The 15256-nt window shown below is 38.8% G+C and overlaps 1 protein-coding gene across 1 annotated transcript in view; it reads right to left on the reverse strand.

Annotated features, from left to right (window-relative positions):
* The window catches only part of Setd3 (SET domain containing 3), a 275592-nt gene that overhangs the window by 163881 nt on the left and 96455 nt on the right, over positions 1–15256 (reverse strand). The window contains exon 6 of the mRNA XM_067155272.2: positions 15183–15241. Within this exon, the coding sequence (XP_067011373.2) occupies positions 15183–15241 (59 nt within the window). The remainder of the gene's footprint in view (positions 1–15182; positions 15242–15256) is intronic.

The following is a 15256-nucleotide window of genomic DNA, read 5'->3' on the forward strand; positions in this document are numbered from 1 at the left end:
ATATTTCCCAGAATAGGGCAATTTTGGGCAAAACGTAAGATTCCATGCCAACGAAAACAAGCATGAGTTTTGGATATGGGTGGTGTAGAGGGTTTAGATGATGGTTTCGAAGGTGGTTAACAAGAGAAGGTGGGACAGTGCAATATTGGTTACTGTAACAGTTTAAAGTGTCATATCATATGATAACACTCAATGTCTCTTTCTTATCTAGTGTTTTGTTTCATGGCATACCACAAGTGATTGGCTCCTGATCTCTCTTTCCTATCTGGGAATGCAAATATGACCTTACTTTCTGCTTCCCAACCATGAAGCGATGAAAATCAATTACTTTCTATGTAGATTCAAATAATTTGTTATTATGATGTTCTTAGTCAAAGAGAACGTCCATTTGTCTTCATAAAATTAATCATCCAGCATCGGTTAACCTTAAAATCAGACACTGATACCATGTGTTGCAGCATTTCATTGGTGCGTAATGAAACCACTTCCCACTTCTTGGGCCGCCAAATGTTTAGTGAAATTCGTTGGTCGGTTTAAGTGCAGTTTCCTGTTTCCACCAGTAGCGCACGTTGCACTCCGACATGGAATACTTAAGCCCGCTGCCCTATACCTGTGTGATTCAACATGGCTGATCACCGAGAGTTATGACACATAGTAATACTTGCTTACTATGAATTAACAAACAATTTTCAAACACAAGTGTACACGAACTAGTGCAGTGGAACAGGAAGATGCATGGTACAGTATTTGGAATGCCAGGTATTGTGACAGGAAGGCTGCTACTTGACATCTCTTATTTCCAAACACACCTGGAACAGGGTCATGAATTATTGAGAAAGGTGGGGGTGCGTCAATTATATGAGAAAATAATTTAATACATATAAATAACATCATCAAATGCAAACATACATCTTCATTGTAGACCGTTATGCCTTTCAGCGTTCAGTCTGCAAGCCACTGTGAATTTACTAATCGCCACCACTATTTGTAACTAGTTCGATGGCCTCGTTTAGTTCTATCTACCTTACCTTTAAATCATTAGAAATTAAGTCTGATAGTCGTCGTCTTGGTCTCCCTCTACTTCTCTTACAGAGTCCATCATTCTCCTAGGTAACTTAACCTCCTCTATTCGTCTCATATGACCCCACCACCAAAGACGGTTAATGCGTACAGCTTCATCCATCGAGTTCATTCCTAACTTAGCCTTTAGCTCCTCATTCCAAGAACGTTCCTGCCATTCCTCCCACCTGTTCATACCAGCAGTCATTGTCTCAAATATTATTACAATATTTATAAGTCCACCTGTTTAATACAATACATTGTATTGTCCCCGTCAAATCTGGCGATATTTAGTATATTTCCAACAAGTGGATATTAAAAATTTTATTTTCTGCCGGGAGCTGTAACTTGTCATTTGGGAAGTAGTGTGGCAAGCTGAAAACAAGTTTTTCGTCATTCAGAGGGGCGACGTATTGATCGAGCTTCGACCAAGGCCAAAGCAAATCACGTGACGTGTCCATACTGCCTGACACGCGCGGACGACAGACACCTTGGTTCCAGAATAGTCTGAGCCAATTAAAGGAGACCTGATGACCAATTACAGTGCTCGTTGAAATACACGCCTCCCAAGCCCAGAATATAAAAAGCCTCGTTACGAGCAAATCACTCTCTGATATTCTGATATTCTGAATGCTCTGATCTGACTGTTCTACTCTGTTCTACTCTGCTTTGAATGTTCTACGCTACATTCTGAAAATTCTGTACTTGCTACGACCACGTGGAGGAGTAATTTTCAGCGCAAGCAGACGCCCGTTCTGCCAACAATTCAGTGAACTAATTAGCTAACTCCTACGGAGTATAAATCACCTTAAAATCCAAGTTAAGTGTGACTATCTAGAAGAATTATAAAAATTCTGCGTGTGTTTGTGCCCATATTTATTCTTGCCATCTCAGTTACAGCTTATGTCCGGAACTTAATAGAAGTCGTCTTGAAAGCTGCAGTACACCAACATGGATAATACTACAATCATCTGCAACTCAACATCATCGAGGGATATCGACGACCAAGTCTCCATGGATCTCTAAAATGTGAGGCATCTCTGGTCATGGGAAGGAAACTGACCGGGGAAATGCTGGAATGATTGACTGCTGCCGGGGATCGAACTTCATCTAAAACTTGAGTACCACTTAATTCAATTACTGTCTCATCTTTTTGTAAACTACAGGTCTTTCTTCTTTAAATCGTAGAGCTATTAGTTTTGTTGTAGTTAGAAGCATTTCATTTTCCCAATTCTTAAGGTGTCGTGGTAGACGAGTCACATGTGTGAATGAAATTTTGAACCTGTTAGAGTAGACATGTAGTTTGTCTTTGGATGATTCCCGTGCTTTTGAGCTAAATATTTAAAAATCACTGACCACGCGATAAATCTACTTTTGTGTAATGTTGAATTTTATCGGACTTGAATTTAAGTGTACATTTTGTGAGATAGGGTCGAACCTAGAGTCTTTTCAGGATCACTTGTATTCCTTAGGATCGAGTCATCTGATTTTATGATATTTCACGAGGATCAGTAGATGTAATAATCACTTGACTAATAATAAAAATGACTAAAGATCGGGTAAAAGAGAATTAAATGCTCGTGAGCCATAACTTTACAGTAGATTCCTTATATGTAAGATTGAATGTGCTCTGTTTATGAAGTGTCTGGAATATGACCAATCCTGCGGGATATTTGTTATGTGATTGAGTTATTGGATGATTTATGTATGATTATTGACTTATTCTTGTGTTATTGGGAGCGCAAGATAAATTATAATTATTGGAGCACATGTTGCGTGTGTATTTCACGGACAGGGAATAATAATAATAATAATAATAATAATAATAATGCGATTGAGGCTCACGAACACGATAGTTTCAACTGGTAACCCATGTACTGGTAGTGATTACGGATTTTATTGAAATCTTCGATTATAATTTCAAAGTTAGATTTCCATCTGTATGAGAAGCATATTCTTACCTAAGTGATATCCCTAACTTCGATCACTAGTCACTATTTATGATAAAAATAATTTCTGTACACAAATTATCTCCTACTGGATATGACGTGCCCTGACCATTCTAAAAATCAAAAGTAAACTTGCAGGAATAGGATTCGATGTAAATATTGTATATAAAATACGTGTTTCCCAGTATGAATGAGTGTGTGTGTGTGAGTAAATATGTGTATTCTTCTTGTTTCATGTTTTGTTCTATTTAACTTAATCTGGTCATGTGCTAGTAACGACGCAGAATACATTCATCGTTGTGTGCTACCTTAAGAAATAATTTTCGTACCCTTAAGAGAAAATGTGATAAGTTTAAGTCGAGGAAGACTAGGAAAGGATTTATTTTGTTGATGAACGTGATTTAAAAGGAAAGATCATCTCGTTATCTTCACAAGGCAATCGATTTGTAAAATGAAATATTAACTAGCTCACATGTGGATATCAAGGTTTTTCTAACACATTTATATTTGAATTTGGAAACATTTTAAAATTAATTTGAAACATAAAATGCCATGCAAGGATCAGAAGTAGACGTTCACTAGTTGCATAATTACTTTGAATTTTGGTGATAATGAGTCAAAATAATTAATTGGAAAATAATTATTTGGAGTGTTAATGACAATTGCTAAGTGAATGATGGAGTGAGAATTTAATTACAAACACGATCGTGTGGTGGTGAAACACGTGTTAATTAAATAAGGAGAGAGATTGATAATAATAAGAATAATAATTATTTTTGAAGTTTTTGAATTTAATTTCGATTTTCTATTAGAGCTTATACTGGTGTTATGGACCAGTGTTAAATGTCTTAAATGATAAAACTTAGTAGAATTTAGCTTAAACCACGTGTGAAGGCTACTTTAAAGTCATGAAGCCTTTAACTACTTTATTGTAAAAATACTAGCAAGAAGTTATCAAGCTAGTTTGTGAACATCTTTATTGAGTTTCTGAATTTCTTTCAGCCGATTATATCTTGATTTTTAAGGCGGTAGGCCTAATTTTTCTTTGATTTTCGTTACAGACCAGTAAGGCTGTCCATTAAGAAATACGTGCTTCTCAAAGAAGGAGGAAGAAATAGATGTTATGAAAGTTCCAATGTTAAAAAAAAACAATATCAGCCAGAATATTTTTATTTGTGATTTGCTTATGTTAATAAATGTCAGAGTGTTGTTTTTAAAATTTATTTTGAGCTTGGTCATCAACCCTTTTCCCTTAAATGCCTCTAGAAAACAATAGCCAATGAACGAACGGTCCCCCTTGGGATCTCTCACTCACTGGCTGGGCTTAGCTAGGCAATAATGTGGGCAGTATGTCTCTCCCATGTGTAGCAGCAAATAGCTTTATGCTTGAAGAATGTATTGTATTGAACAGGTGGACTTATAAATATTGTAATAATACTTGAGACATACGTCAACTTCAATATGGAACCAAAATGAGAATAGTTACTTGTAACCAGCAGTCATTCTCTTTACTTTCATGTCTGTTAATTCTAACTTATGAAAGATATCCTGAGTCCACCCAGCTTTCCCTCCCATAAAGAAAATTTGGCCTGAAAACAGACCAATGTAAAGATAGTTTCGTCCAGGAGCTAACTTCCTTCTTAGAGAATACTGTTGATCGCAACTGTGAGCTCACTGCATTAGCTTTATTGCACCTTGATTCAATCTCACTTACTATACTACCATCTTGGGAAAACACACATCCTAAATACTTGAAATTACCTACCTGTTCCAGCTTTGTATTTCCAATGTGACATTCAATTCTCTTTGATTTCTTACCTACTGACATCATTCAGTTTTGGAAAAGCACATTTTCATATCATACTCATTGCACCTATTGTCAAGTTCCAAGATATTAGACTGCAGGTTTTTGCCACAATCCGCCATTAAGACCAAGTCGTCAGCATAGGCCAGACTGCTTTCTACATTTCCACGTAACTGAATCCCTCCCTGCCACTTTATACCTTTCAGCAGATGATCCATGTAAACTACGAACAGCAAGGGTGAAAGATAACAGCCTTGTCTAACCCCTGCAATTACTATGAACCAAGAACTCATTCAACTGTCAATTCTCACTGCAGCTGAATTATCAACATAAGTGCCTTTGATTGATGTTAATAATCTACACTTAATCCCATAGTCTCTCAGTATTGCGAACATCTTTTCCCTTGGTACTCAGTCATTTGCCTTGTACAGACCTACGAAACATAAAAATAACTGCCTATTCCTCTCGTAACATTTTTCAATTACCTGGCGCATACTGAAAATCTGATCCTGACAGCCACTCTGTGGTCTGAAACCACACTGGTTTTCATCCAACTTCCTCTCAACAACTGATCGCACCCTCCCTTACAAGATGCCAATGAACACTTTGCCTGGTATAGTGATTAATGAGATAGCTTGATAGTTGCAATCCTTCCTGTTCCCTTGTTTATAGACAGGTGCAATTACTGCTTTTTCCAATCTGAAGGTATCTTACCAACATTCCAAGCTAATCTTACTACTCTATGAAGCCATTTCATCCCTGCCTTCCCACTATACTTCACCATTTCAGGTCTAATTTCACCTATTCCTGCTGTTTTATGACAATGGAGTTTCTTTACCATCCTTTCCACTTCATCCAGTGTAATTTCACCAACATCATTTTCCTCCTCCCCATGAGCTTGGCTGTTTGCGACATCACAAGGAAGATATCCTTTTATGTTGAGAAGATTTTCAAAATATTCCTTCCACCTCTCCAGTGATTCTCTGGGATCTATTATGAGTTCACCTGAATGCAAAACACTATTCATTTCCTTTTTCCCCTCCCTTCCAAAGCTTTTTTATTACTACCCAGAAAGATTTCCCTGGTACTTGACCTAGCATTTCCAAGTTATTACCAAAACCTTCTTTTTTTTTGGATTCAACAACTATTTGTTTTGCTCTGTTTCTTTCCTCTACATACAATTCCCTGTCTGCATTAGTTTTTGTTTGGAGCCATTTTTGATACGCTGCTCTCATTTTATCATTCCACCAAGAGGTTCGCTTTTACCCACCTTTACACACAGTTGTTCCTAGATATTTCCCTGCTGTTTCTATTACAGCATCCTTGTATGCCACTCTGAACCTTCTCAATGTCCACTGTGTGGAACTTTTCACTAATCATATAACTTTACTTCTAATTTCCTCGTTCTGGAGATTTTCTACCCTTAATCCATATACTGACAGATTTCACTTTCTATAAGCTTCCATAACTTCCCCACATTTACCAATCACCCTTTTGTATCTTTCAGGTGATTTCCAACTCTCGCATTGAAATCGCCCATTAGTACTGGTGTGAAAATGGAAAACCATGGAAAACCATCTTCAGGGCTGCCAACAGTGAGGTTCGATCCCACTATCTCCTAGATGCAAGCTCACAGCCGCGCATGATAGAGTCTAGTATGGATCTGGTGTCCCTACTCTCCCATGTGTAGCAGCAAATAGCCTTATGCTTGAAGAACGTATTTGTAGCTGCCAATCCCATACTAGCACAGAAGTCCAGCAAACACTTCCTATTCCTATAAGCTTCCATAACTTCCCCACATTTACCAATCACCCTTTTGTATCTTTCAGTTTGATTTCCAACTCTTGCATTGAAATCGCCCATTAGCACTATTCTATCCTTGCTGTTGACCCTGAGTACAGTGTCACTTCTTCTTCAAGACGCCGTCTCCGAGCGGAGGTTGGCGATCCACGTAACTAGCTCTAATCTTGACAGCGCAGAATGGAATGCCACTTCTGAAGTACAGCAGTGAGATCTTCGAAGGTCTTTGAGCCATGAATTTCTTCTTCTCCCAACAGATCTCTTCCCCTGTATCTTTCCTTCGATAATAAGCTGTAATAACTGATACCTCTCACCTCTCATGATATGTCCTAGGTATTGTGTTTTCCTCTGTTTTATGGTGAGCAGTAGTTCTTTTTGCTTTTTCATCCGACTAATGACTTTGACATTTGAGATTTTTATTACCCAAAATATCCGCAAGAGACAGCGATACAGGTACATTTCGAAGGCATCAATACGTTTTTCTATGATTGGATTCAGATTCCAGCTTTTACATCCATATAGGAGAACAGAAAATATATAGCAGCGTATCATACAAATTCGTAGCTGGGTACTGAAATCTGACCTCATAAAGAATTTCTTCATGGTAATGAATTGTTTCCTGGCCTGCTCAATTCTAGATATTATCTCCCGTTTCGAGTTGCATTGGTCATCCAAGATGGTACCCAGATAATTGAAAGAAGACACTTGCTCAACTATTTTATCTTTTATTGTGAGAGTTGTCCAAATTGTCTTTTTAGAGAACACCATCAGTTTCATCTTTGAGGGGTTAACATATAATCCAAACTCTTCACCGTGCTGAACTAAGGAGTTTATCACGCATTGAAGGGCAGGAATGTCAGCTATGACAACAGTATAATCTGCATATCTGATGTTAATTTTCCTGTTAATTTTGATCCCACCACAGTCTGTCAATGTTTCTTTAAAAATTGGCTCTGAGTAAATGTTAAAAAACAGAGGTGACAGTACACAACCCTGGCGGACGCCCTTGCTGTTCGAAGCTGTTTCTGAAGTTCGTTGATAAGTTTTGACATCTGCAAACTGATTCCAGTATAGGTTACTGATTATATGTAGGTCACCGGAGTCAATACCTGTTGATCTCAGAATCTCTATCAGCTTATTGTGCCTGACACAGTCAAAAGCTTTCTTACAGTCTATAAAACAGGCTTAGACATCAACATTCATATCCCTGCAACTCTGTAACAACACATTTAACGAGAAGAGTGCCTCACGTGTACCAACGCCATTTCGGAAACCGAACTGATTCTGATCCATGTAGGATTCACATTTCTTGTATATTCTAGTATGAATGATTCGCAAGAATATTTTGAGAACGTGAGGCATCAAACTTATCATATGATAATCATCGCACTGAGACGAGTTAGGATTCATCGGTAGTGGTATGAAGGTTGATTTCAGCCAGTCTGATGGTATTTCTCCTGAGACAAATATTTGACTGAATAATGAAGTTAAGATATTGAGGCCGGTAGATTCCTGTTCTGCTATTACTTTGAGAACTTCAGCGTACACACCGTCTGGTCCAGTTGTTTTACCATTCTTTTAAAGTTTTACGGCATGTACAGCTTCAGTTTTTGTTATTTCAGGGCTATTTTCATTTATTCTCTCGTCAGGTGAAGGGGGATCATTTCTGTCATCTTTGAAGAGATTTTCTATATATTCCTTCCATCGTTTGAGTTTCCCGTCCACACCCAAGATGATTTCATTATTGGTATCTCTCAAAATTTGACCATGTTGTCTCCGTTGCAAACCATCAAGTTCTTTCACTTTCTTAAGCAAGTTAAAATAGTCGTGCTCCTCTTGAAGGATCTCAATTTCTTTACACCTGTCTGACATCCATAATTCTCGGGCTTCTCTGCACTTTCTGCGTACAGCTTTGTTTAGGGTTTTGTATTGAATGTGATCTCTAGTTTTTGTGTTTTCTCCTTTCATCCATAAGTTCTAGAATTTCATCTGTCATCCAGCTCTGTCTTTTGATGTTGTTGCAGTGTCCAATTTCATTTTCCTGGATTTCAATCACACTATCTTTAATGGCGTTCCATGCGTATTCTATCTCTGATGATTCAGTGTTTCTTATTAATTCCATCTTCTTTTCCAGTGCAGTTCCAACATTAGTTCTTACTTTGGGATCCAATAGTTTCCTAATATATGTGTGCTTGGATGGTTTAACATCTCTTAATTTTTCTGAAAAGTATCATGTTAAAGTCCATTACAACTGGATTGTGGTCACTATTTACATCAGCACCGGGATATGTCTTCACGGATGTCACATATTTCTTTAGTTGTTGCTTTACCAACTTGATTTCTTACGATCTTATCGCCGCCGATGAGAATGTGTTAGAGTCAAGCAGATTATGCTCCATACAGAACTGAACAAGTCTGTCTCCTCCACCAAGACCATGGCTGCCTTCAAGTCCAGCCCCTACTTTTGAGTTAAAGACCATTGTTATTTCTCCATTCTTAATTATTTTCATAGCTTCTTCTAATGTGTCACAGAATGCTTCTACTTCATCATCATCATCATCATCATCATCATCATCATCTTTATCTTTATCGGCAGTTGGTGCATGGACCTGAATAACGTTCATGATCCGCTGTGATGTTTGTAACCTCAGCAACATTACTCTATCACTAAGTGGTACAAAATCTAGAACTGAATTTGTGATCATTGATGAAATAAGCACAGCAACTCCATATCTGTGCCTGGTGTCGGTTCCTCCTTCCTTCGTGTTCTGAATTCCTGATCCAGTCCATCTTACTTCACTCAATCCAAGGATGTCTACTTTCAATCTACATCTTTCTGCTTCCACATTTGCTAGTTTTCCACTCATATACAAACTACGTACATTCCAAGTAGCAACTCGTAATTTCTTGTCATAGATTTTGATTTTCCTAGCACTGTCAAGTACACAATCGTTCGTAACTAGGTTCGCAGCATTCCCCCTCGGAGATCCGACTGGGGGAATAGAAACTCCGGATACTAATTTCCGAGCCATGTTATGTGAATTTATAGAGATGTCCTTCAGGACCTTTAAAGGAGTGGTTTCCCGATGCCTTCTGCATTCTTCTGCCGTTAACCAACACTTGGTTCCTCCGCCTTTAGGAGCAATTTTTTGTCTCTTGGACAACAGAGTGCCCAGACCAACACCTGCTCATCTACTCTCAAGGAGACTGTTGGCATCTGGTGTAGGGGATCTCCTTATACCAGGAGATAATCGGTCCCCTTTCAGTCACCTTTTACGACAGGCAGAGGTTACCGTGGGTGAATTCTAACCCGCAGACCACACCATCCAAAATGAACTGTAGAGTACACTATCAATAAAATATTCTACAATATGTATTTTGATTAGAAGAGATGACAATTTAAATTCCTTTACGTCATGTTTAATACTAATTACAAGAGATGAAGCTTTATATTTTGGGGATTTACCAGGGACCCGAAGAGCAATATAAGCGAAGAGCAGATCTCTTCAGCAATCTTCAGTATTATCTGAAATGCAACACTATTACGTGACATATTTTTGGCGATGAAATACTTAGCACCCTTCGGAATACGATGTAACATTTGTACATTATTCTTACACGAAGCCGGTTCCTCATAAAAAAGAATCCTGTGATGTCGTTATCATACCATCTCCTTTAATAGGCTTACAGGATGATTTTGAGACCAATGAATTCGAAGACCTTTCATATCTTTAACGAATTTAACGCAGAGAGGACAGTTTTATTAATTTGCACGATGGATACATCCAGGAGTCAGCAGCGCTAGTAAGAACTTGAACTTCCACATCAGAGATGCCAGCGTAGACTGCGTGAATCCTCGAATGAAATATCTCACAGAGAAGTAATTCACTGAATATAGCGTCGCCTTATTTCCTACACAGACAACAGGCAATTGTTCGTTATCTTTTGTCTGACACACACAATAACAAAGAATAACTTAAACATTGAATATCATACTGGAAATACACAACGCTTGAAGACTAACAAAATGTGGCTAACGTTCCTTAGTTCGTGTAAAGGACACCTAGGTGCTGTTAACTAACACAGTATACCTTTCAAAAAGGTCAAGGAGAAATTTTACAATCAACAACAAACAAGAAACTATAACAAGATGGCCGCCGTCTTGTTCACAACTAAACTTAAGAATTTAGTGAAAACCTAGTCATAAAATAAAACTCAGCTACGGAAGACAACACAATCACGTATGCAAAACACACTAACAAACTTTCAAATCAGTCGGTGAACCCCAAAAGAAGCACAATTTCATTAATTGCTTGTCTGAAATCAGTGTCACTCACCACTTCATAAAACTTAACTTCATCCTCATCTGCACCCTCACATGTGTGTCACACTAAGACAATTCTTGTCCAATTCCTCCAATCACCAAATCTACCCACAACATTCACTCATTTACATGCCTAACAGAAACTAGGATGTGTACAATAGTACAGTCCTAGCCGATACTCCGTCCTTTCCTTTTTAACACCCGTGAGGAACATTTCATAATCTCTTCCTTGTTATCTCCCCTTACCTGAATATCACCAACTCCTAACACATCCTCTTTGCTGACTCAGCCAGTTCTACTATCTTTCTTCCATAAGCCCCATTAATACTGATAGCTCCCCATCGAATTCCATTTTGTTCGCCAAGTTGTTTTCAAGGAGTCCCTCGCCTGTCAAATGCGAGTGGGATACAGTTACTCCCATCGGTCCGAGGCTTACTTAAAACTTTCTGAGCTGGGTAAATTCTATGAAGCAGGATGCTACCCTACTTACACATAGTCCAAGTGAGGATCTCTCCTCTAACGGGTTATGGACCACCGGTGGATTGTATAGTCCTAGCCACCTGAGCACAAGGAGGGCCATGATTCGGAGTATGTCCAAGATCTCCACTCCCATTCCATAGCAAGAGGTAACCGACTCAGCCGTTGCCCATGGTTCACGAACTAGGATGCGACTACAGAAACCCACATCATGCAAGAAATGCAAAAATGAACTTACCAGCTACAGTTTACTCCAATGGAACGTAAAATACACTACACTGGACTGTGAGAGTAAAGGGCTTTGTTGGCTGCTTCCAAGAATTCTTAAAAGTAAACAGCTCTGGTTGCTTGTGTGGTTTCCCAGGAATGCAGTCCTACATCCCTCAAGGCTAATAGGTACTGTGGCTGGAGTATTGAAAGAATTGGCAAGCTACAGCGATATGTCTTATGAACCACCATAGCTCATGGACCTACTGTACGTATAGCTGGACTCGAAAGAAAATATGTTCTAACCCCAAATTGGCTATCCATGGTTCCCCATTTGTAAGCAGACTAATATACTAACTTTCGAAAAATAAGAATTTCACTATTAAATTACCAGTTATAGTGACCAAGTGGGTTCCTTTTCTCTTTTTGTGTTTGTCCTCTGTAGCTAGTCTGCACTTTGCACAGCAATAATGATGAGCTACTGCGACTGCTGAGGAGAGCACATCTTTCACCTTATTTGTTCCTTTCCACTTTTCTAGTACAACAGTGGCAGCTCGATACTGGGTTCTCTAATTTTGTGTACAATGAACTAGAAGAAATCTTTAACAAGTTGAAAGTTATACATACTGTATAATCCCAAATACCACCCGACACCGAATAAGACCCGCACCCTGAATTGGAAACGGCAAAATACGGGGCAAAAAATCAAATAACTTACATACCTATTTAATTTTGCTTTTAACAAACATAAATTCAAACAGCTAACAATTAATAATATCATCACAAAAATCGTAAATAAAATCGGTCCAATACTCAGATCATTCACAATTCACAGTTGTCACCTGCAGTTTCACCATAGGAACTTCCGTCGCTGGCATCTTTCTGCAAATAGTTGTCCTCACTACCGTCCACTGAATTTGAAATTCCACATTTCTTAAAACTTTCGGACACTAGATCGTTGAGAATGTGCGTCCATGCGGTCTTCATCCAGCTACATTTTAGTCCCACTTCAGGCCTCTTCACTCGTCCGGTTGGTGTTATCGCGTGATCACCATCAGACATCCATTCGGTGTACAACTGTTTCATTGCAGTTTTGGAAGGCCAGTTCACGCACACATCCAATGGCTGTAGAATAAAAGTGAGTCCTCCAGGAATTATTGCAAGATCGGTTTTTCCTTTCGTCATCATATCTTTTACGGCGTCAGTTGTATGTCCTCGGTAATTGTCCAACACAAGCATGTTTCGTTTTTGTAACAAAGCTCCTGGGCGACGTTGCCAAACGCACTTCACCCAGTCCTCAACTAACGCACTGTCCATCCAGCCGGACTCGTGTTCTAACAATAACACCGGATGGCAAGTCTCCTTTTGGAAGTGTTTTCCTTTTCAGGACCACATATGGAGGGAGTTTGGTTCCATCCGCTAATACGCACAACATTACTGTGTATCGCTGCTTTTTGTTACCACCTATTCTGATGGTTACACTTTTAGAACCCTTCGTATCCACTGTATTTTCCAACGGCATTTCAAAATAGACAGGTGTCTGGTTAGCATTCCCAATTTGCGACAGGAAATAAGAATTTTGCTTCCTCAAATGAATAATGTGACGCTGAAAGGCCATTAATTTTTCTTCATATGCCCCAGGGAGACTACGTGAAATAGACGTACGTCTCCGAATGCACAATCCCTTTCTCCGATAAAAGTTTCGGATCCATTTGCGGCTTGCAGTAAAACCCTGTGTTTTGAGTTCTTCTGAGATCTCTAGTGCTTTCAATTGACACATTTCATTAGAAACACAATATCCTAACTCACGTTTTTCTGTCACAAATTTGTGGAGTCATTTTTCAATTTCCGGAAACACTGCACTCTGCCCGCGGAACGCTCTGCGATCGCCATTACTTTTTAGAAGTTTTCCCTTCTTCTTCTGCCAATCACGAATACACAATTCATCAATATCGTACTTTCTGCTTCGTTCACAACTTTAAGTTTCTCACGCACAGTAAATGACCGTAGACACTGTTTTGAATCCATCGCATATTATCAAGACAGCACTTTCACGAGACAGATACGGAACTTGAACGTGAGCGGGGTAGACTTCCGTAACCAACAGTCTCGACTCTCGCAAAGTACAATATCCCGCGAGAATAGCTATTCGCGCACCCAGCATGCCAGCAACACTTGTGAAACAAATGACGATCGAGCATCCGCAGCAACGGCTTTCATATTTACCGCATTCTTTGATTTACCGTATTTCACTACCTTACATTTCGTGTTTACATGCCACTATAAACGTATAGAGAACAAAATCGATCTTGTTTTCTAGAACGCAATTAAAACACAATGAGACTTGAATGCCCGTTTACACGTGGTATATTCTGTACGGTAACCGCATTCAAATCTATTTCAATACTCCATGTAAATGTAGTAAATATTTACGAGAATGAACGGCTTGAATACGACCCGCCCCCAAGATTTAGAACAAATATTTTGGGGGGAAAAGCGCGGGAGGTATTCGGGATTATAAGGTAAGTAAAGTATTCCATTCTCTATCTAGAGCAACAAGTTTTATGAACAAGGTACTCATTGCTAGAATCTCCATTGTTACTTGCTTTGAGAGATACTGTGTTTTGGTAAACTCTGGTGATTTTTTTTTTTGCTATTTGTTTTACGTCACACCTACACAGATATGTCTTATGGCGACGATGGGTCAGGAAAGGCCTAGGAATGGGAAGGAAGCGTCCATGTCCTTAGTTAAGGTACAGCCCCAGTATTTGCCTGGTGTGAAAATGGGAAACCACGGAAAACCATCTTCAGGGCTGCCGACAGAGGGGTTCGAACCCACTATCTGGTGATTTTCGTAACTAGTCAAATTGGCAACAATGAAGCTTGTTAATTAAATCTGAAATATTTTCATTTTAGGAACCAAACTGACATGATTTCCACTATATCAATGTCAAGACATAACTCCAAAGCTATTAAATAAAATTCAAATCACAGTCAAATTAGTAGCAACCGACTATTCCGAGAACCAATATGAAATTCCATAAAGGCAAGGTATTTTGTACCTCTACCTAAGAACCTCCTCTCCTTCCAACAAACAATTAGGCATCTGACCTCTTTTGAGAGACTATTTCTATCTTAAGAAGAACTAAGGAACTTAAGTTCTAATGCACATTTTCTTTTTCCAATCACTGTGGAAAAATCTGTGGCCTTCCTATTGGTGATGATGATAATGATTAGGAGGGGGAGGACATAAATGATGATTATACTGGCAAAGAAACGTCTGTACAGAATACAATGTCACTAGATGAAGAGTTAGTTATGGTACATCGACAATATTAAAAAAATCAGTTTTTCTGAAAGACTCTGTAGATACTGAACATATCAATGGACTTAGAAGTGTGTTAAGAACCAGAGTACAGTGAACACAATGTGAAGTATTACTATTTACATTTTTTAAAATTCCTTCCCTTTTTCAAGAGACCACTTTTTGGTGGAACCGTCGCTGGTTACTTAATGCAGTTTTCTGTTATGAAATGACAATTTATAGTTGAAATGTGCTCACCAATACTGCTCATAGGAGAAAACATCACGGAGTAGATCACTAGCTGGATCAGCAGAAGTCTGCAAGGAGAAGAG

The sequence above is a fragment of the Anabrus simplex genome, chromosome 11, assembly GCF_040414725.1.
Source record: "Anabrus simplex isolate iqAnaSimp1 chromosome 11, ASM4041472v1, whole genome shotgun sequence".
Taxonomy (NCBI): Eukaryota; Metazoa; Arthropoda; class Insecta; order Orthoptera; family Tettigoniidae; genus Anabrus; species Anabrus simplex.